Source organism: Thunnus maccoyii, chromosome 9 (genome assembly GCF_910596095.1).
Source record: "Thunnus maccoyii chromosome 9, fThuMac1.1, whole genome shotgun sequence".
NCBI classification, from domain to species: Eukaryota; Metazoa; Chordata; class Actinopteri; order Scombriformes; family Scombridae; genus Thunnus; species Thunnus maccoyii.
Window position 1 is genome coordinate 10,983,301 of NC_056541.1, and position 23,652 is coordinate 11,006,952.

The 23,652-nt window shown below is 39.2% G+C and overlaps 1 protein-coding gene across 1 annotated transcript; it reads left to right on the forward strand.

Moving 5' to 3' along the window:
- Window positions 1-20,658: 20,658 nt before the first annotated feature.
- Window positions 20,659-22,946, forward strand: gas1a (growth arrest-specific 1a). Its single transcript, XM_042421240.1, has one exon. The coding sequence runs from the start codon at window positions 21,313-21,315 to the stop codon at window positions 22,102-22,104; it is 792 nt and encodes a 263-aa protein (XP_042277174.1). The 5' UTR covers window positions 20,659-21,312; the 3' UTR covers window positions 22,105-22,946.
- Window positions 22,947-23,652: the final 706 nt, after the last annotated feature.

A 23,652-nucleotide genomic window follows, 5' to 3' on the forward strand; every position in this document is an offset into this window, starting at 1 on the left:
ACTATTTCACTGCACCTTCATGCAGACCTTACCATTATATGTTGACCAGATCTATTAACTACTGTCAGTGTTAGAAGATGATTTTTTTGGTGATAATGGCTACATTATGGTGTTGTTTTGTTAGGCTAGCATCTAGTCTTTAATTCCACAACCAAACCCATAATTTAAGGTCAAGTTAAATCCACCAGTTTCCAGAAAAACCACATGATTAAACTGCTTGCTAAGATTCTCCTCTGTTTTCCAAGAAACCCCTGAAGCTCTAAGGTAGTTCTGACCTGTTGACAATCCTCGGCCAGCTGGAGGCTACGCTCAAGAGGTTCTTTTGGCTTCAAAGAAAGAGCAAGAAGTTGGATAGTGAAAATTAGAAACTGGTACAATACTTAGTCAAGTTTTTCCTCAGTAGTGTCTGGTGCTAGGGCAGTATACCGTAGGTACCGTCACAGGTGTTAAAGGTATTTTCACTAAGTATGAGCCACGTAATGGTGCAACATTTGATATTATGGCGCCACAGTGTCTGTACGTTACTATATGTGTGTGTGCTTTGTTTTCCTTGCAATTTACCACACAGCTAAAGCCCAAACATAGCAAATGGCGTCCTCATAGCTGCTCAGATTGCAATCACAGCATGGCCAACATGATGAAGGCAGTGCTGTGAAGAAACACTTGTGTTTCAAGGGCAACACACCATATTACAAGAGCCCAAATATGTTGTGCCGTGGTCAAAGAACAGCATTGTATGAGTGATTACCTACACTATAATCTCTAACAATTTAATGTACTTTAGTAGGTGGTACAGTTTGTTTTTGTGTGCATATTTATCTGTGGGAGTTTCATTGGGCAACCACTAAATTTGGCTGCTCTGGGGACCCTTACTGGGCACTGCACTACTGTTTTCAGCGTGAGAACATTGTTGGAAAATCACATGTAAAAACTAAACAACCAATGCCAGGAACATAGTGTGATTGCATGTATTAGTTTTGTAAGTATTAGGAGATGGGGAGAAAAAATAGCCTCTCTCTGCAGCTTATATTTGAAGTTGTGTGGCCTTTTAAATCTTCTCTTTATCTCTTCTGTTACTTTTGCATTCTCTGTGAACAGAAAATGTGTCAGAATTATAATCAGAAGAGCTTTTACAGCTGTTTTATTAACTCCCTATCTTAGAGGTCACAGGTTAGTTCGGCCAGTCATCACGAGGTTCCTTGTTACGGGAAACCGCTCCCTCTATTTGTCTATTGATAACATTTTTTTTTCAAAATTTTTGATGCAACTGCAGAAGAAGCTGATGCAACAGAGGAGTTTTGGAGTTGAACCTAGTGTTGGTCCCTGCTGTAGTTCTCCCTATACAGGCCCCTCAACTAATTTGATCCAAGCAGTAGAGAAAAGCAGACACAAATCTGCCTGTTAAAGCTGAACTAAGAAACCTTCACTGTAACTTTATAGACACAATTGTTTTTACACTTTTTGAAATGGAATCCAATTACTGAAATATCTCACTATAAAAAGCCAAACTCAACTTTATAGACAAGAAATATTAAAACTGACATTAGTTTTTTTTTTTTATGGACATAGCAGGAACTGATTAAAAAAGTATGGAACAAGCTAATACCCTATATTTCTGTTGATCTGTGGAAAAAAGAAATAAAAGTGATTTTAATGTGTCCATGGTTTAGGTTTAGAATTTTCCTCACCATTACGGTGACAGCGACACATTTATCTTGGAATAGTTTCATGTTGACCGAAATGTGTACCGTGCCTATCTGAACATCAAAACCAGACATGGAATCGATGCCAGAAGTTCCTTCACAAATGAGTCCCATATGGTTTCAACCAAAACAACTCATTGGCCTTGTCTGAATTTATACAAAACTGCTGTATCTTTGTGGACTACACAGTAGTTTGACTACATGCTTGTTTAAATGTGTTTGTCTTAGAGTTAACACTCTTTTAACAAAGTCATCTTTCACTAAATAATGTTATATGCAATACATTTTCACCAGTAATTCTTCAAGTCATAGTCTGTATGGAGTCTGGCATTGGAGTTATAGATTGTAAAATAATGTTGAATAAAGGAAAATGAAGGTAGCAAAGTTCATGTTGGCACAGTTTAAGTAACAGGGACTTTCTTTGGTGTATAAACTTGTATGTGTGGTTTACCAGACACTAATTTAGATGTTCTGTTGCAACTTATTCCATGTTACTCAAAAAATGATAATTGACTCGGTTGTGCTAACTTTCTCAGGCTCATGTTTTATGCATCAGTGCTTGCTGCCCGTCTGCTTTTGTCATTGATACTGAGCACGGGCTGCTGTGCTCTGCCTGGAATGGCAAGAAGGCTTGAGTTTCCTTCCAGCACATCCCCAGTCTATTACCCAGAGGGCTGTGCAGCTCATTCCATGGCCTTAACAAGACCTTGGAGGGCCCGCATTGGTTTGTGTATGGTTGTGCATTGGACGTTGTGTATGTTCGATTCCAACTTAGAGCAAGAATTTGTAACAGGGACGTCGCAACACCAGTAAAACAAAAATATATTTTCTGTCAGCACATACTGGCTCCACAATTCCAGATATACTAGCAGGCCATTCAGTTTTTATGTTTGCATCTGTTTTTATTTGTATATTCTTACATTTGTCTGTACGTGGAGCATATCTATATAATTGAGCATATACATATGAGTGCACACAGACGTTCCGGCCTTGGTAAAATTAGAACGTCATATTGAGTGCTGACAGAAATGCTGAGAGCAGGGCAGCGCTGCAGGAATTTTGGAGATGACATGGCCTATCTGTCATGACGTGCAGCTGCTCCTGTCAGGTAGGGGAGGGGGGTGGGTGGAGGGATCGGAGGATGTGTAAATCAGGTCTTCCTTGTCCCCAAACTCCGCCAGAGACTTGAGCAAAGCCTGATGGAAAAATCAGGCCACTTAAAAGGAATCCTTTGGACTCTGAAGGCTTCACTCAGGAGAGTTTATCCTCTGGATACCCTAAACACGTATAACTAGAAAAACTAACATGAAATTGGAATTAGGTTGAGGTTGAAGGGAGTATTACAATCAAGAGAAATGGCGCATGGGGTGGCAAATTGGTTAATGATTTTCTAGGTTTTTATTTATGTGTGTGCTGAGGTTTAACATCTGTAGCTGAACTTAATTTAAATACTCTCTTCTTAATTGTGTTTCTTTTCCAAGATGCCTGCATGTGAAAAACTTTAAGGAGAGTGGACTGGTGCAGAATCTCACTGCCAAATGTTCCCTATGCCTAATTTTACTTTGATGTGAAAATGCAAATGCATGCACACACGCACACACAAAAACACTTCCTTAACACACACCATGTGGAGACCATGTTATCTCAAGTTGAAAGCATAACCCGGGTGTCTTTCTTCTTCTGTGAAGAGGCTTACTCAACCCTAGAAAATGCTTTTATGATAAGACCTGAGTGTGCTGGATAGCTTGATATCAAAGATTCAAGAACCAGACGTGCTGACCTTTTCTGTGTGTGTGGAAAAACGTGCGTGCTTAGCTAAAAGTGACAGTTATTTTAAGTCATTTACCCTTTTTTCCATATAAAATATTTGAGATGGATCAATTTTCAAATATAATGTCCCCAATAAATACCAAAAACATTATTAGACAAGAAACTTTGCCCTTTTGCAATTTAGTAGACTGAGAAGTTAGTATCCTGCCCTGAAAGAGGCACCAATCAATTCAAATCCAAGCCAAACACCGAGTGTGTTATCTAACCATGACTCTCTGTCCGGTGTCCATCGAGAGAGAAGTGTCATCAGTTCAGCATGTGAGAAAGACACAAACAAGAATAGTGTCACTTTTCCATTGTTGCACATAAGCCAAGTTTTGTGAGGTCATAGCCTGTTTCATTGTGAAAATTCAACTGATTAAACACAGACTGAATACTTTTTTTTATAAACAAAGTAAAAACTCTAGTTTCATGCCAGATTTATCAAAACAAGTTTGAAGTTGAAAGTATGTCAGATGTTATATTACAACACCTCTAGAAAGACTATTTGATGCCAATTACAGATAATATCACTCAAGGTTTTTATTGTGTTTGTGGGATGAGGCGCGCCGACAGACGAGAAAAGAATTTAAGTTTAATCTGATCAGCAGAGCATTTAACTTGACAGGAGAATAGAGGATGCCAAAGAGTGGCACAGACAGGTAGATGTTGTGTCTTGCAATGTAATTTTTATCATTATCCGCAGTTATACATTGGATGACAATTGGTTACACAAATCTCTGTATACTGTCAAGTGTGTTTCTGCATGAGTGTCATTAGGGCACATTTCTGGAGGCCTGCATTTCTTATACATGACAATTTAATTTATCTGGAACTCAAGGTAGATATTAAAACACGTTTACATCATTATTTAGTTTTATTGAACACACACAAAGTTATAATCTCATACCCAAAAATTGGATCTTGAGTTTGAAGGACAGCAGAAAGTATCTGAGGTTTCATCTACTTGTTAAAATTGCAGATTTGGTCGAAGCTGCGCTCCAATCGCTGTCTAAGGAAAAACTCATTAAAAATTTATGAGGTTACCTTTACTAGCTTCTGGAATGGTAAACTAAGACCAGGCAAACTTATCGCATAAAAGACTATGACAAGTGTCAACGTCTTTGTCAAGGTGCCTTTGAAAAAAACATACTGACAAATGCCAGGTCTGTGTGACACATTGGTCATGACGTTATTAGCTGAGAGAGCAGCTGTAGTTCCTTTTCTAATTTTATCAGCTTGGCTATGGAGCGCCTGCCATTTTTGACCCTAAATGTCACCTCAGGCATCTAATAAGAGAAAACGTCCTTTTTATTACCACGACTTTTACTGCAGTCGTCTAAATGTGCATGGTTAGCCTTGCTGCTGTGATCACAGAGACACACTTTTTCAGTCCTTGAGTTCTAACTTTGAAACTCCAAGCTTATCATTAGTGCTCTTGAGTATTCTCAGGAATATGTCTGGAGGAGGGAGATGAAAGAAATCAGCAGGGGGAGAGAGAAAGGTCTTCTAGTTGACATTATCCAGCCATCTGTGCAAGAGACTTTCAGATAGTTCAATGCTGACTGATAAATCAGGCTCTGGTGTTCTCCTTTATCTCCATTCGGGGCGGACAGATTGCGACAGAAAGTATGTCTGGACAGGGAAGGCCAGAAGAAGGAGCAGATTGTTCGGCTGCTGTCACAGATGGATCAGAGGTCTGCTGTTTGCTGGATGGATGAGTGTGTTTGCTGTGTGCTTGCGCTGTCTATATGGGCCCAGACTACCAGACTCCATACATAGAGACAGCCAGAGTGCACGGCTGGGTCCAGGAAATGACCACGATTATGCCAAATGTCCCCTTTGCCTCGGTTTCCCTCATGGTGATGGATATGGTATGTAATGGAGTAGAGATGTGGCCTCACTGTTCACTCTCAAGCATCAGTCTTTGCTGTCTTCTCTATTGTAGAGTCTATAAAATTAGAAATAAATTTTGCTCTCCAGGTGTGTAGAAGTTCCTGTTCGAACATTAATGTGAGCACTTTAGTTAGATTCTTCCTACAAAACAACCCTATTCAGGTTTGTAAAGGTGACTGAGTTAGCAGGCACCCAAGGGTCATAAAAGGTGTCTTGAGCAAGCCACTGCACATCCACACTCACATTCCTACCAGCTCAGAGGACGACTAGAGGCTAACAGTGTGAGGTAACCGAAAAGAGGTCGTAAACCTTTGCCCAGCGCAGCGGGACACACCTGCCATTTAACACAAAGAGACACAAGGAGGAACCATGGGTGCACACCTGGATTGGAAATGTGAGTGTTGCAACAAAACCATGCAGCCAAAGGGAGGTTCCTTCAGAGCATTGGCAGAAACTGATCAACAAACTTTTCATGTCTGGAGTTAAATGTAACAATGTTTTTTTGTTATTCATCATCCATTAGTGTGCGTCAGTTAGTCATTTTTTATACAGAAAAACCAGAAACTCAACCCCTCTAAAGGCAGAGAAACTGGTCTTGAATAAAGAAAACCTTTCCAAAATATTTCCTTTAGTTTGGCTGAGCCTTGGTCTTTGGGGAAACTGAAACTCTGAAAAGATTTCTTTCCCGTTATTGATGTGCAGCCCTCTGGTGAAATAGTTTTTAATTATATTAATTTCAATAGTGTAAAACATGAAAAGAGTGAGTGTCCTTAATATTTTTTAATTTTAGTGGTGCCTCGCATCATCCACTCCTGCTTCAGTTAACAAGCCTGGGCCAGGACAGGTCTTCATTGTTTCCAACATTTTGAGGAAGACTAAACACATTCCTTTGGGCCATATTACTCTTAATTTAGCTTTTATGTGATGTTTGATTTACTTTACCGTTTTAATAGTGATTTTAAGAATTGATTGCCTTAATTTTAAGACTTCGTGCATTTTACCCCACAGACATGGGCAGCAGTTCAATTTTAGTGCAGAAAAGGTATTGACTCCTTAATCAAACAAGCAGGATTTTACTGAGGCTGAATAATGAAATTGTTAGCAACACTTGAAATAACTAGAAAGTGCTCAGGGAATGCATACCTCTATCAAGGCTGAACAATGCTGCAAATTAATTCTAATAATAGAAAATATGTAGTCAAATAAACATAGTGTCAGTTAATCATGCTTGTTGGCTAAGGGTGGCTAATATTAAAATTCCCAATCCTATCCAGGAATATTGAGAATTTGAAGTGAATTGTGCAAAACCTTAAGTCAGACTACACACCACTATGTTATGGCCATTTAAATTAATCACCTTCGGCCACCCATTGGTTAAATGTCATCAAATTTTGCAGGATCACTCAGAGTTTGATGTATTTAGGTTCATCCAAATGTACTAAATGAAGACAGAATGAAAACTGTTTGAGAGGAATTTGTAAAAGTGTGGGACAAAAATGGGCAAAAATTGAAAATGGCTAAAAATCTGTTGGAATGGATATGAGCCACAACTTCCTTGACCCATGGTCGAAGTTTCCACCAAATTTAATTAAAATCTGTTAAGTAGCTCTTTCGTTATTAACGAATGAATGAATAGACAAACAAATAGAATGAAAAACATTTTTGGCAGAGGTAACCTCTTACCAATCACTCTGTAATCAGACACTTTTGGATACTTGAGAAATGCTGATTGGAGTTAAATCAAAATGATATTTGGATGACTTGGGCCAGTAAATATTTGCAATGTCTAAGCTGCAAGCATCACTATCCTGAGCTTCCCCTTCCTGTGGATCAACGTTAAATTAGCCATGAATTCTGCTTGAGTTATTGCTTGTTTATACATCATAAACCAAACAAACATAAACCATTGTAGCAACGATTCTAATGAGAATCTCAAAGCGATCCAATATGGGATATGAAGTCATTAGTTCTCTTGGCCTGCAGATGTTTAGTAGAAAATGCATAACGAGCCACATGTAATGTTTATGTTAACAATATAATTGTAATGGAGCATAGCAGAGTCAATTCCTAAGACACTGCATTTTCAAGAAAATGTTTCCTTTTGGTAGTTTTAATACGGTTTGTTGGAGTTTTTATGTGACATCAATGTTGTGATGTTCCAACAGTGACAGCTTTTTCTGGATTGGACTGTCGCCTAATTCTCTCACATAATTACTTTTCGCTTTGTGATTTGTTTGTTAGCAGTTGTCGTGAGCAACGAGGACACATCAGACACAGAAAGTGGGATCATCTTCGGCTCCATGCGTCTCCCCACACGCTGTCATGACAGGAGCTGAGCAGAGTGCTGAGTAATGAGGCTGTTGACTGGCTTATTTTGTCAGTTGTTCCTGTGATTTGTGCCGAACATCACATCATACAACTGAGCCATGGAGTGAGAGCTTTTCCTCCGGGGAGTTAATGGATGCTCTAAGAGAAATATCTTGTCGTGTGTGTGTGTGTTAACTCCTTTGCTGACTACACACACACTTGCACACAAACCTTTATTTACCATCAAGGGCAGAGTATTACAGATTTTTTTTGATCCGTGTTACATCTGAGCACGACCTGTGTACAGTCCAGCTGTAACGATGCACATGGAGCTCCACACTTGGAAGAAGCCATAAATTGTGGCAATGGAGTCATAACCTCGTGACGTAAACTGAGCGGAGGACAGACTTATTTTGCTCCTACCTGACACTGCTGAATTAGCGCGGCACTCTGATGGATTACCTGCAGCTGACCTAAGGTGTTAGTTGTGATGAATCTGTCCAAAGCCATCTGGGGCCCCACTAGAGTTATTGCCTGGCTGTTATCGGCTGAAAGCAGGCACTGACGGGTTGTGTTGTGGCAAAACATCAGCACCAAAACGGTTTTGTTAAATATTTGCAAGTTTGGTTTTGACTCAGAAGGGAAAAAGTTGGCTGTGTTTAACTGTGAGTAATTCCTCACATCATAAACACGTACTGAGAAAGTCAGTCACAATCAGCAATGATGCACTGGTTTTGAATACACCTTATCTTGGATATTTCTCTGATTGCACAATGATTACGATTAACTTGTCTTCATGCAATGATTTATGAGGTAATTTAAGACACTGGAAAATTCCAGATCATGACACACATTTGAGTCGACTAAACGCATCAGTACTAAAACCTCTGTTTGCCAAGGACATTGCAATTTGTGAAAAGAATTTTACATCATGTCTTTGTTAAAAAAGCAACAGTTTCATACTATCCTGCCTTGAAAACTCTCATATATGTGTGAGATGTAGTTTTCTTTTGTTCACTTTCCAAGTCGACAATTGCAACATTTATACCAAAGTAATTACTTTTTAACACACCGTTAATTATAGCAGGCCAGATCACAAAACCTAAAGTAATTATATGAATTCTTGTCTGTCTATTACAAGTTAAACAGAGTGTTGACTCAGTAAATACACATATATTTTGGACTGCAGTCACAAACAAGAGAGACAAATCTTCTAGCTAAAATAATGTTCTCTGGGACTGCTGCTATAATTTGGCTGCAAACTTATTGTCCTTGCCAATATCAACATTACAGTTTTTTAAATCATCTCACAGGATTCTTCATCACTCACAGCTGGCAGACAGCTAACTGTTCACCTTGAGAAATTATTTGGAGAAATGCTTTCTTGCTAACCAGCTAGCACATTAAAATCTCACACCTCCCCTGTCTCCCAACCCAGAAACTATGCTCTGCTTGACTGATTCAGTTAAGATTTTAGACCTGTGGATACGTCCCTCTCTCCCTAATCTCGTACTGGAGATTCTGGCTCACATCAACTTTTTTCTTTTGGTTCAGTGAAGTGAACTGTTAATCCCTCTCCTCACCCTCTGTTCTTTCTCCAGCAGTTGTCAATCATCTTGATGAGCTGTTTACCATAAATTGCCATCTACCCTGAGGCTGATGTGATTGGCATCTATAAAGCCAAAAGTAGCTGAAGGTAAATGTAGGGAATCTGTTGTTTATAAAAGCAATCCTAGTGTTCCGGATGGTTTCTCAGCAGGTCTCATCTCTGCATGTTTAGCTTAGCATTCATATGTATTTCTGTTCATTTCTGGTATTGTTATTGTTTCTATGACTAACCTGAGCTCATTGACCATGCCCATGGCAAATACTGTACAACCAAAAGTCTACTGAAGCCCACTTCAAACATGCACAGCCCCATAATTTAGAAAATATCTAATATTAGTTTATTTAGAGATTTCAAGAAAAGTTGCATATTGCAGCTTTAACAGTGCATACACAGTATTAAAGTAAAAGGATCTTGTATTCAAAGGGGAAATGCTATGAGAGCAGAGTCCTGTCACTACATGCACACATTCAGTGCACATATATTACTATCCTTTTATTAAAATTAATAAAAATTGCTCTTAAGTAGGAAAGTTCAGCTTCAAAGGCAAACACAATTAATATTCAAACTCTGAAACCTTCCACTAAACCAAAAAATGTTCTCAGAAAACTGACACTCCAAAATGGTGCCTGTGTTTTTTCAAAGTACGCAACATGTGGATTGGTCACATCATTCTTATCCACAGTAATCCCCTCGGAGTCAAGAGTTCATGGAGGATTGATGCATCTCTGATGCTATGTCAGACATGTGCTTTTTATTTGGTCACCAGGCAGCCGCGCTGCCTTATCAGCACAGCAAAACCAGCTGGGAATGTACTCCTGCAGTACTTTGTTGGGGACATTGGCAACTATTGGCTGAAATGTTCTGACTTTTAAAACACACTTCCCGGCTTAAGTTTCATAAATACATTTACTAATCTTGATCATATTTTCAGAAGTTGTCAAGCACACAATGTGTGTTACTCTCTGTCGCCAAATTTCCACACAGAATACAGAAACATTAAAGCAGGAAAGCTTTCAGAAACTTTCAGCTCTTTTTCCATTGAAGGAACCTGGCTCTGATTTAAAGTTTCTTGGCCATAATCCCTTCCTCTCAAAAACAACCCTGCAACAGAGACAATCATTTTCAACAGGCCATAAACTACTTGTGTAGAGGATACAGAGCTGGATATTGCTTAATGGTCAAATGCAAGCTTTCACATCCGCTGTTTTAAATGTTGGAAACCAGTTGATTGAAAACAAAGTTGGTGTTGAAACAAAGGAAAATGGAGATTCAGAATTAGATAAAATCATGAACCAGGCCTCAAACAATGGACCAATGTCTCAGTGTAATTACTGGTGGGCATTAAAAAGGTTAAAGGTTAAAGGTTTTTCTACCAGTGTCACTATGATACCTGAGTATCATACAAAAAACTAACATTTGTTTTAATTAATTTCAACAACATAATACCAAAATAAAGAAAAAAAAAAGATAAAAAATTCTGAGTTCAAGCACATTTCTTTGTTTGCTTTTGTCATTATTTTGACGGGGGCTTGGGTGATGTCTCAAATTCACAAATTTCCTGTTAGTTTCTCTGAATTTGACAAATCTTCATAGTTCTTCTGGTATGGTATGAAAGCAAAGTTTTGTAGCTCCAGACCTTTTTAGTTTCAAAGTTTTTAGCCCCTAAGTCCTGATCTTTCGGTGCCAATTGACTTTACTAGATAGGTTTTCTTAATAACATTCAGTATCAACAGGTTTCATCTTACCTTAGTAGTATATTAATGCCAAGCTTTCATTGCAAAGGTGTTTTTGCTGTTACTGGAGATTGCCTTAAATCGTACAGATTAGAAAATACTTGATAGCTTATTGCTCGGAATTTCTGTTAATAACATTTGAGTTTCTGTGGAAACTTGTGCTTTTTAAATATGTTCAGACAAGGTGGGTATTGCTGCTGATGGTAACCATTGAATCCGTTATTTGTTTTGGGGTTTTTTTTACAAACAAGCCACAATTGTTTCTTCTGACAATATGAAACACATCTCTTTCTGGTACAAGAGACATTTTTACTTTACCTTTAAGTCAACAAATGTAGAAAATGTTTAAGCTTCAGTGAACAGAGAGGAGTGAAAAATATCCCATATTATTACTCTAATTTCGAGTTAAGCTGCTTTTCATTAGCTATCCACAGAACTTATGAATTATTATTATTATGTGGACCAGCCTCAGTCTTTGTGAAATACCACGGTAATCTTTCACTGAGAATTAGATTTGATAGGAGTCCAGTGCCAGCAGGATTGTGGTGAGTTCATTTCCTCCATGTGCAGCGTTGGAGGAGGGGAGGGGGGAGGGGGAAGAGGGGGGCAGTGGTCTTGGAGGAGTTAAGAATGACACGCAATTAATCAACCCGAGCAGACGACCGATATCACTTCACTGTGGAGGCTGGAATAGAGGCCCGTCTGTACTGAACAGCTGCAGGAGGAAACTGGCCCTTTGCCTTTCTTAGACATGTGGACGGAGGGTGAAAAAGAGAGAGAGAGAGTGAGTGAGAGTGGAAAAGAGAGAGAGGGTATGTATATGTATGTGTGTGTGTGTGTATGTGTGAGTGTGTGAGAGGCCACTTACAGATGGGAAGGAGGAGGGGAGGAAGAGAAGAAGAGGAAGAGAAAAAATGAAGGTTTTAACAGCCTACCCACATCTGTTTATTTAGAAAAGAAACCATTGTGTCATTCAGTTATTCTAACAACCTACACCAGGGCCAATGTTAGTCCCACAATGACGGCTTTTTAAATACACAGTTTACACTCCTATGAAGTGGCCTCATAACTGCGTTGGAGCCCCAGGAACGTGCCAAATGGGGGAACATGCTAGGGTTTCACATTCCCTCCTGCACTACTTGACGTCTCTATAGCAGACTGTGATGCCAAAGGTTGGCGGGGGGAGATCTGGTGGGGGCCATTTGGGCCCATTTGTCTTGGTCTTGTGCGCTTTTTCTGGGTCTAATCTCTTAAATTGGTACTCGAGGCTTGGAAGCCTGCCAAAAACTGCAGGGGGTTCTGGGATACAAGTTTGAAAGCCATGCACGATGGTGCAATGGTATTCTGCTGTGTGTTCAGTTGTTTGCATATCCTATCAACTGTGTACATGAATACTGGAGAGCATAAATGTGACAGATGCGCAGGGAAGAGGTCATAGGTTCAAGATTGAGGAGTTCAGTGAAGTAAATTTCTGTATTTTTTAAATGGTCCAATCTGATATCACAACTTGTAAAATACAGATCATAAAAACTTAAGCATAACATAACATAAAACCTGTGTGAGAGCATATTTAACTATTATTAAGGGCAAGGTATTAAACCTCATACCTTTAGAATACTGACTGAAATGTTTCCATAACATAGAGTATTGAAAACTGTCAAATATTAAATGTTTGCCAACTTTTTGGTCTAGTTTAAATATTCCTTAATCTGGTTTCCTGATTTAAGTCAGGAAGACTAAATAAAATACAGTTTAACATGAGCAAAGCTCTTGTACTGCCGCTTGTGTTTCAAAGTCAAACTGAGATTTAAATTCCTCTCGTCAGCCACATAACATTGTAACATTGCACTGTTGTTGGACATGTTTGTTGAAACAGTGTCTAAGATTCAAGCATCTGTGTGGGCGTATTCCTTGGAACCAGATATCTTACATTTGAAGGCCGAGGTTGCTAGGAGACACGCCATCAACTTCCGTAGTGCACTACTAACTGGAACAGTAGGTATATCCTACAGATGTTGTTGTAATTAAACAGTCACCTGCCAAGTCATTGGCAGCTACCACACATTTAGTGTTGTGTGATCTCAGCCCTCTGTACATTCATGTCATATTAGAGTTATGGTAGTTATGAGTTTCTGAATAGTAAATAGCGTTCACATCAGCTTCCAAGTCTTAATTACAGCTGGGAAACTGAGATTTTTCTGAAAGCTCCAATATATCCAACTTGGCCCTTAAATATATATAGAAGTGCCTGTAAACCAAGCAAACATGGCAACACATCCTCATATTTAAAGGACCAAATAGGGTGATTGTACCTGCGTTTCCAGAACAACTCATAGGAGCTTTTTCTGCCACCACTATCAACAGTAATTGTAAAAAATAATGACATTTTATGGTGTGACAACGCTGTGGTTAAAGTCTGGTTAAGTTTAGGCACAAAAAACACTTGGTTAGGATTAGGGAAAGATCATGGTTTGGGTTAAATGATCACTTGAAACATGGTGTGGGTTTAAGTTACTTCCTTAAAGTTACACAACCTTCACCGTAATTTCAACTGTAAACACCATGGCAATCAAAGTTACGGTTTTTAAAAAACTGACTCGCGGTTGGAAATGTGACACTCGCAGTTGAAAACGGGAAGCGAACAGCTGTCTCCTGCAGCTAAATCCACATATATCTATCTAGCTATCCACCCATCCCACCACCTCCTAATATTTAAATGTGTCACCTTATATTGACGTCATCTCAACTGCGTAATTTCCACAGGTCATAATTACTATGGCCACTAGATGGTGTAAACCTAATTATAGGTTGGCTGAATTAATGACCTATAGTGTGGTTTTTCTTGTGAGGACGGGTGGACACATGGACACCTCAGGTCATCCAAAGTTTGTTATTCACTGTAGCCTAATTAAAACCAAATTTAATGGATATAATCTAATTTTGTCATAAACCCTCATACAACCAACTCAGTTTTCATGCAACCAATTCAGCGTAACGTGTGGAGCCATAAAGTTATGTGGGGAATGCTCAAATCACAAATGGAACTACACAATGGCTAACAACGTCCACCTCCAGCTGGTTTCCTGCCTTTGTAACATTGAATTGATATAACCAACCATTTTAGTTCCTGCCCACACAGATATGGACCAACCAGTACAAAAATTTGAACCCCATGGAGAGCAGTGATGTAGGGCTGCTGTCACTGCTGAAAAATGACAGCACTGAAATTTCTTCCTTTTGGTAATTACAATTTTGACCAAATAAGTATACAAGTGAAAACAAACACTGAGGACATACAGTACATGCTGATTTCTTAGCAAAAATACATTTTTAATTTAATTTTGACTTTTAATTTCAATATTAAACTCTGATGCATTGAGAAATGTAGCATATTTTGTCGAGAGAAAAAAAGCAGGTTTTTTTTTTTTTTTTAAAGAAAAATGTGATAATGTTAAATAAACTCAGGTATTTAAATGGTATTGTTACAGTATTTGTGCTGAATCTCAGTACCAAAACATTTTAAACCATACCATGCCCTACCATTATTATATATTATATTTATTAATATTAGTCAGTTGTAAAACTATTCAGTCATATTATCTCATGATTTTTCTGAGAAAATAGCCAAAAATAATTGTTCCCTTTTGAGCTGTTTGCAGTTCTTGCAGGTACAAAGTGTGGACTGTCATGAGTCTCTATCACTGCTCCTATAATGAATCTGAGCCTTTCACCAAAAGCAGATCAGGAATGTTTAGCACTTGTGGTCTAAGTGATTATGTGTTTTGTTAGCTTTGTTGTGTTTTTATATTGCTAAATTCTTTCTTGCTGCACTCCATGTTTGGGGGATTAAGGTCATACATCTGTGTCAGGGGTTAGGTCTTTATTGGTGGGTCCATATGTGCTGCTGGTGTTTGTCTGCAGTGATATGAAAGGCCTTCAGGCCAGTATAAACAGCCGCTCATACAGACTGATGGCTGAGCGACATGTGTTGCAGCAGCTGCTTGTGTGATATGTGGTGTGTGGAAGCCGTGTAGAGATTCATAGAAGTCTGTCAAGGTAAATAGAAATTACCTGGATGTAGTTTCAGTTCTACAAGCACAGGCTCTGACCATAAATGAACTCTCGTTCACTCTGACAAGGCTCTGCTTTGACACCATGATGGTGGAAGAAATCCTTTCAGACTTATATGAAGATGTAATGACCTTGAGTTAGAAGAATTGGTTTGATTGGAGATTTACCAGGTTTAGCTAGTCTCCACTTTATGCTCAGACATCAATTCTCTCAGGGTGAGCTGAATGGAAAAGGCTTAGACACTTATTAATAGGCCTTGCTGCCCCCTAACTGCAATACATGCATTGATCTGTCTCAAGGTGCTGTTAGAGGGCAGAACATGCACAAAATAGAAATTCAATTACAACTCTGCTTTCTGTCTGTTTGACTGGGAATCTATTATGATGACTTCAAAGAAGATCCATTTTATTTAGTGATTTATTCTTATAATTGTGAATCCTGCCTCTTCTTATATAGCACCTTTAGGTGTTATGCAGTTCTAGTTGACAAAGTTGGCAAAACATTGGTCAAGTTTTAACATAGAGTCCATAAATTGTTAAACTGTTTAATACGTCCTCCCAATAATCGATGATACTTTATTTTATGGATTCAGAAGACAAATCCAATAAATCATGTTAAAATTTGTCATTAAGAAGAAGAAAACAATTAACCAAATTACTAACTTGTGTAAACTACGACCAAAAATGTCCAAACTTGTGACAGTTTGATTCTCAAATGTGAAGATCAGATCATGTTGAATCTTGTTGAAATTATAGTGCAGTGGACTGTGTTTAAAAAGGGTCAGCAGGACTGGTGCCTATTTGACATGATGGATGACTTTAATCTTACTGATTAAAGGACCCCCCACCCCCCCACCCCCTACACCCCACACCCCACCCTCCCCCAATAACACTTCATTTAACATTTTGCCCATTTAGCAGGATTTTGAGGATGGGATCCACCCACTTTAAATTCAAGGGTGTGTATCGCTGAAACTTTCATTCCCTGAAAGCTGTATTATATCAGTGTTTATCATTGTTGTGAAAAGAGACACTGTGTTGTTGTTGTTTAGTACCGCAGGGGATTTTCCCTTTAACGCTGTCCCTTAAGCAGAGCAATTTCCGGGGATTCATGGCTTTTGCAGCCAAAGCAAAAGAAATTGTAAAAATAGGTAGTTTATTTAAGGCTCTCTGGTATTATCTTCCAAGTAGTAACGGTTGTAATCACTCGTGCGTCACTCTGCAGTTCCAAACCGAACAAATCAACACAAATCCCTGGAAGGGGACGGACGAAACAGAGGCAAATTAATAGGCAGACACGAGGAAGGAAATTAATCCTTAATCTTGTTTGGTTCCGTTCCAAATAACTTATCACTTGCCATTATCGCTTCTCTGAAATCCCAAAGAGGAAGCAATTTGAATGGATAGTTCCTGCCAACTCATTTCCTGTATTCTGATATTTCCTTTTTCAGACAGCACAGTGCAGGCCCACTGCTGCTGACCCGCTCTGCTGGGACTCAGCTCGCTCAGTGACTGATGAAATCCTCAAAACACAGCTGAACTACAGCGGTCCTGAGACCAGTGAAGAATTTATGTGTTACCACATTTTAAAAATATAGAATCATTAAGGTTGTTTTTATTTTAGTATAATAACTAATACGTGTTTGAGAGACATTTGGCCCAAATTGGCCCAATTTATGTATTTATTATTTTATTTCCACATGCACAAACATATATACAGATCAGTTTTACAAATACATTTTTAAAGCTTGTCTTTGTTGAAATGTCCATGTAAAAATAAACTAAAGACACAACCACATGGCATTAGATAGTTTATATTTATTTTATTTTATTAGTTTACTTAACAGGGACCATACAAATAAACATTGTGAAATACAGATAAGCAATGCAACAGATGTAACGTATAAAAGGCGTCTAGCTCAAGCTAATTGCAGCCCCCGTCTCTGGTTAGGCTTTAAAACTACATCCAAACAATCAAACAAATACAGATACATACTACCTGTTGGCAATGCTTTGGTCCTATATAAGTATGTTTTCCGTTCACTCACCTTAACTTCATAGCCTGGTATGATGTTCTTTAACGCAAAACAGTGCTGAGCTTCGCTGTGTTTTGAACATCAGCAGGGGATGGTTTTAATATCATTATGTTTGTCCCTTAATTGGACTGTTGCGGCAAGAACTCGGATTTAATTGAGCCCTCAAAGAAACGACGCTCAGCTCTCAGTGCTGCACATCTGGTTTAAGCATACAGCTGTTGGCAAAGACGAAAGTGTTGGATGACTCGATCAGCTTTTTTTTTTTCCTTCTGTAAGTGTTTAGGATGAAAGATTTTTTTATGTGGTTTATGAGTTTTTAAAGACGCTTTTTCTCCTAGAAGTCTTAACTTAATTCATTTTCAAAATATGCAAAGTATTATGGACTGAAAGGCAAAATCGCCGCTTTATTTACGCTTCATGTTTAAAACACAGTAAAAAGATGAATGAATGAATACCTCACTTGAATGGAGTTTCCTCTGTTTCATATTACAGTTGTGCTAAAAGCACTTGAACCAATGAAGACGTTGGTGTTTGGAAATCTTTTGTTGAAGCACACAGAGTTTCCATTCTTTGTGCTGGAGGGGAAGGTAGAAGAGGGACTCCTGAGGTATTGAGTTCCCAGTATCCATCATTTTTGACGAGTTGGGACCTTGGAGTAGCGCCAGCAGCGTCTGTGCTAGCCAGCCGTAACTGACATTGAGTGCATTGTTTGCAGTGGGAAGCTCACGGCTGTGGCCTAAAGGTACATTCCTGAGATCAGAATGCTGTTTGAAACACAAACAGCCTTTGTGCCCTCACTGCTCTCTTTCCCTGACTCCCTCATCCACATCAAGCCTCAAGAACTAAACTGCCTCCTCCCGCTCATGTGTCAACATGTGGGCTATCATTTTACTCACACCCACACACGCGCGCATACACACACACACACAAACACACTCATATACTCTGACACACGCATACACTCATGTGTCATTTGGATGGTGAGGTCCAGGTCGATATCTCAGGATGACTATCTCTGAAAGAAACAGTTAAATCAAAACTTTTCTAAAACAAACAAGGTATTCAGATTCTTACTGACCTTTAAGATGGTCAGAGAAAAAGTATCACAAATATAATACAAATATAATACATTCAGGGCCCCTTTAAGTAGCTCTATAGCACCTGATCAATGATTTAGTTTTTTTTTACTATTATATATAAGTTTCTTTAGCAGCAGCGAAGCCCAACTTGTCTCCATGAATGATGTTTACATGAGAAATAGAGCTGAAACATTTAGTCAGTTAATCAGTCAGTCAACAGAAAATTAATTGTCAACAATTCTGATCATCATTTAAGTATTTTTTAAAGGAAAAAATGCCAAAGAAATCACTGGTTTCAGTTCCTCAGATGTGAAGATTTGCTAGTTTTCTTCTTTCTCTCTTTCTGCTAAGTCTTCTATTATAGTAAATTGACTATTTTTAGGTTTTGGACTGTTAGTTGGACAAAACAAGAAATTAGAGTAGAGTGGATATTTCAACTTTGGCTTCAGGAGACTATTGGCACTTTTCATGATTTTCTGACATTTTACGGGCCAAACAATTGATTCATTAAGTAATCATTATCAATAAAAAACAGAATTTGTAAATGATCCCACAGGGTTTAAGAATGTGTTTTTGCCATGTGCTGTGGTCAACATCAGTCTGATCAATACCAGAAACTCTCTCCTAAAACCGGAGACCAGAAATGATTCATAATCTGTGGTGACATTAAGATGGAAAATCTGTAGCCTGTCTCGATGGGAGACACATTTGTGGACTTGCTGAGTGTTTTTTGACTCCAAACTGCTTTATTCTACAATTATGTTGTCAGTTGTGAAGCAGAAAAAAATGTAAACCATGAAAAACACCTGAATACAGACAGTTATATTTCTTGTTTTTCCTTTTAGCTGTCGGATTATTTTGCAGTGAATATGTTGTACTTTAAAATACTTTGCAATCAAAATCCTTTTTAAAATGTGCACTACTTATCTTGGCTCATTTTGTCGCTTGGTGATATTTTTGTTTACCAACACTATTTAATAACTAACAGCATGATGTCACAAGATATTTCCAGTAGAGTTTGATAAACACCTGTTTCAACCTGTTGCTGAATGCAGATATATCGGAAATGAAGGAAATCACTAACTGAGGGAATGTTGATAATGAGAAAAAAGTTAATGCAATTCTGGGAATCCACTGAAAATCACATGTTGATCAAGTTTAACTGAAATTTGTATGACTACTCCTGGTAGGATTAATGTCAGATCACATGTTAAGACAAGACTCTGCAAATAGAAGTGCCAGTGCGCTGATTCACCACCTTAACATGGACAGCGTATGATGTGGAGCGGTAACACGAGAGAAGGAAGCCTTAATGAGTGATTATACTAAATTATGTTCACTGAGTGCCCTGTTTCACCACAATTAATTTGCACTCAACTGCTCTGCTGAGGAAGAGTTAATAGGATGTGGATGATTAAATTATCAGTGAGGATGCTGCATGGATCATTAGCACCGCAGACATTAAGCTGTAGAGTTCAATTTATTATTGTACAGTAGTGCAGTCACAGTGTCATTATCAATTATCTACAGGACTTTATAGTATAAAAAGTTATGTTTATTAAGGTGTCCTGGTGGCCTGATGCATATAATATTCAGTAGAGCTGCAATAATTAGTCAATAGGTCGTTGAGTCAGAAAATTAATGAGCAACTATTTTCATAACTGAATAATTGTATTAGTCATTTATTAATCAAAAATGCCCAAAAGTTGCTGGTTGTAGCTTCTCATATGTGAGGGTCTGGTGTTTTTCTGTCATTCGTGATAGTAAACTGAATATGTTTTGAGTTTTTGAATGTAATTTTTAATTGCAACCCTAATATACTGTGACTTGTGACGTCCCAGGTTCCTTTTTTGTGTATCATTCCCCCTCTCTCTCCTCTCATTTCCTGTCAGCTCTAAAATAAAAGCAAAAATGCCACAAAATGCTGCTAAAAATCAACACCATGGCTCTGTTTATAGACTATAAGTACACATCTATCAATTAACACCTGTAGGCACTTTGAAGTACACTTTATTCTGTGCTCCTCAAAATTAAAGCATCACTGAAAAAACATTTTGGAACAGAATCCAATCCAGTTAAACTGACCTGAATGGCTTTCATCATCCTCCATGCCATAATGCAGAAAATTATTCAGCAATACTGTAAATGAAAATTATGAATCAATATGCACATATAACCCAGTTTTCCCATAAAAAGATATTATCACATATTTTTATGACGCACATTAATAATGAGTTCTTTGAGAGTAAGATGTTTAAAAAATGAGTGCCACAGACTGAACTCAGCTCTCTCTGCTGTTCTGCTCAAACATTCATCCCTCCTCAATGCAAAATTCTTCAGACCATCTTTCTCCCACCCCAAACTCCCGCCCATCACTACGTAAAACCCACAACAAGTGGCCAACCAATGAGAAGCACCTCGCTAATGTGTGGAGAGGGGGCCGAGGAAAAGAAAGACAAATGCTCAAAGGGGAGAGAGTAGAGGACCACTTTGCAACCTACAAGGGTTGTTGTTTTCCCCCAGTGCACTGTTTCTTTGCACTCGTGTGCGCACAAGGACTTTTAAATGATCCAACACAGTCCACAGAAGGGCTCTCGGGACTTCTCCGGCTTCGCTTTTTGGTGGAGATCCGTTAGAAGAGAAGACGCAAGAGGGAGCTGAGCTGGAGGCAGTGTGTGTGTGTGTGTGTGTGTTTTTTTTTTTTGCATTCAACTCAGTCACTGCGATGGAATGAGCCGCTGCATAAACTCTCCTCAACTAGTGGAAAACTTTTCTTTTTGGTGTCTCCTTTACTGCAGTCAGTTTTTAGTTTAGTTTTCACCCCAGGCATGTATGGATAACGGGAAGTTCGGACAGGAATCCGACTCAGATGGATCATCGCTGACGGTTTTACGGAGCCGGGATTACACAGCGCAGTGCCAGCCTGTTGAACGCCCACACACGGGCCTATCACACACCATCTGCCTGGGAATAAATAACACTCTCCGGTGAGGACACTATCCATGGAAGTAGTGTAGAAGTTTTACATATGACACTGCTGTGAGTTTTACCGTGTCTTGCAGCCATAACAATGGCAAGCTCTGGCGCACTGGCACAGAGCGTCTGTAGATCTGTTTGGCCTCTCGGTTGTGTGCTCTTGTTTTTTGGCTATTTATCCGTGGCCTCGCCGTCCCACGGTCGGCGGCTGATATGCTGGCAAGCCATCATGAACTGCCAAGCCGAACCCGATTGCAATTACGCATATGAACACTATACGCGCGCATGTGGCCCCGTGCTGAACGGGGAGAGGAAGAAGTGCCCAAGCCACTGTATCTCCTCCCTTGTCCAGCTCAATCTGACCAAAAACGGGCCGGCTCTGGAGGACTGCAGCTGCGCCCACGATCCGCTGTGTACGAGCACCAAACGGGCCATCGAGCCCTGCTTGCCCAGGACTACCAGCACGGGCTGCACGGAAGCCCGGCGCCAGTGCGAGAGAGACAAGCAGTGCAGCTCCGCAATGCACGATTATTTGGACCACTGCGGGAAACTCTTCAGCGGGGCGATCTGCACCAACGCCTGCCGGAATGTGATCGCGAATATGCGTAAAATACCCAAGGGTCAGCAGCTGGAGACTTGCATGTGTGATGGGACGGAGAGGGCCATCTGTGAGTTTGTCAAGAACAGCATGAAGGCGCTGTGCTTCGACTCTCCCGAGAGGGAGGAGAGCAGCGGGTCCCTCGGCGACCAAGACCCAGATGATGAGGACTACCCTCCGGATCCGGAGTATACATACGAACCGGACAGCGGAGCCTCCTCTATCCCAGCGGCCCACTGTGTTTTGACCCTGCTGGCATCCATTTTGGCTGTATTGCCCCTCATTTAATCCCCGGGTTCATAATCTGCTCCTACTATTGTCCGGATAAAAGGCAATCTAAACTTTTGTCACTCATTGACCTGCTACCATTGTGAAAGGTTAGAGCCTCAGAGACTGAAGGAACTGGTGTTTTGGCGCAGGCCTTGTTTGAATTAAGAGTTTGAGACGCTGAAGGATGTCATATCAGGATATTTTCTATGCAAACGAGACCAGAAAGTTATTTTTGAGACGCCTGTGCTTCAGGCTGCTCTCTTATCAAACCACACCACTTCACGGCTCTCCACATGCTTTGCTTATATGATAAGCTAAATTAGGTTGTCTACTTTCTCACAGTCACAGAGTCTGATAGTAAAGTTGTCATGATGGAGACACACTTGGCTTGTTTTGGTAACAATGCAACGTTTAATCAGTATGTGCACTGCCAATCTTTTTTGTTTTTTTAAAAGATATGAACTATTTTTATATGACAGCCTGTTGCCGTTTGGCACCAGGCTATCTGATTTACAAGTATTTAATGCTGGAATCTATGAACTTGTAAATAGATTAGGAGTTAAAGTGAAACAATAATTTATTACATGCCAACTAGTTACATCCAAATGTTCATCATGTGAATAAAGGACTGAGAATTCCAGCTTTAAAGGGAAGTTATTTTGTCTGTATTCTCTTCAAAGATAATGTACATTGTATATATGTGTATAGCCTATATAGATTTTTCAGAAAATCCTCTATGTTTTAGGCTATGAGATGATTTATTCACTGTGTATAGCCTAGAGAAAGAAATGTCTAAATCCACTGTATGATTGCCTTAATGATATACTTTTATAGAAGGCATAAAGGAAACTTGAAGATAACATTCTTGCCTGTGAGTTATTTGTTGGTTTTGACATCTTACTTCCTTGATTTGTGTTGTGCTATAATCCAGACGTTAAGGTAAAGTGGTTTATGAGTTTGAAAACCACTCATGACACGTTTTTGTTGCTCAGTCAATTTGGGTGCTATTAAAAGGCATCGTTGAGAGCTGAGATCATAATAGAGAAGCTGTTTTACTATAATCAGCATGGTGGAAAATAAATGCATCAGCTGTCACGAGCCAAGACGCTGGCATTATGAGCCAACATCAGTTATGATGATAGAAAATTATGCTTTTTAGAATGAAGTTAGATTTAAGTTCTTAAAATTCTCTTAAACTTTACATATTACGGTTGAGATCAGGTGTGCATTAAATAAACAACTCAGTTTTATCCTTCATAGACTAATTGAAAGTACAGTGTTCTGTTTATGCTTCTTAGTTTGCTCTTATAATATTGATTAAAGAGATTTTTCCGGTTAACATTGTATCTAACCGTGAAGACAAAACTGACATATCAAGCTCACTTATTTAGAGGACCATTATTGTTAATTAAAAGGTGTGTGAGATGATTAAGGCATTTTTACGCTTTTTAATGGATCTTTAATTGACATCTCTGGTCCGTAATGAAAGGGGGGAGGTGAGGACAGCAGCAACCAATCCGGTTTCATCTCCGGCGTTTCATCACGTACAGCTGTGCATGAACATAT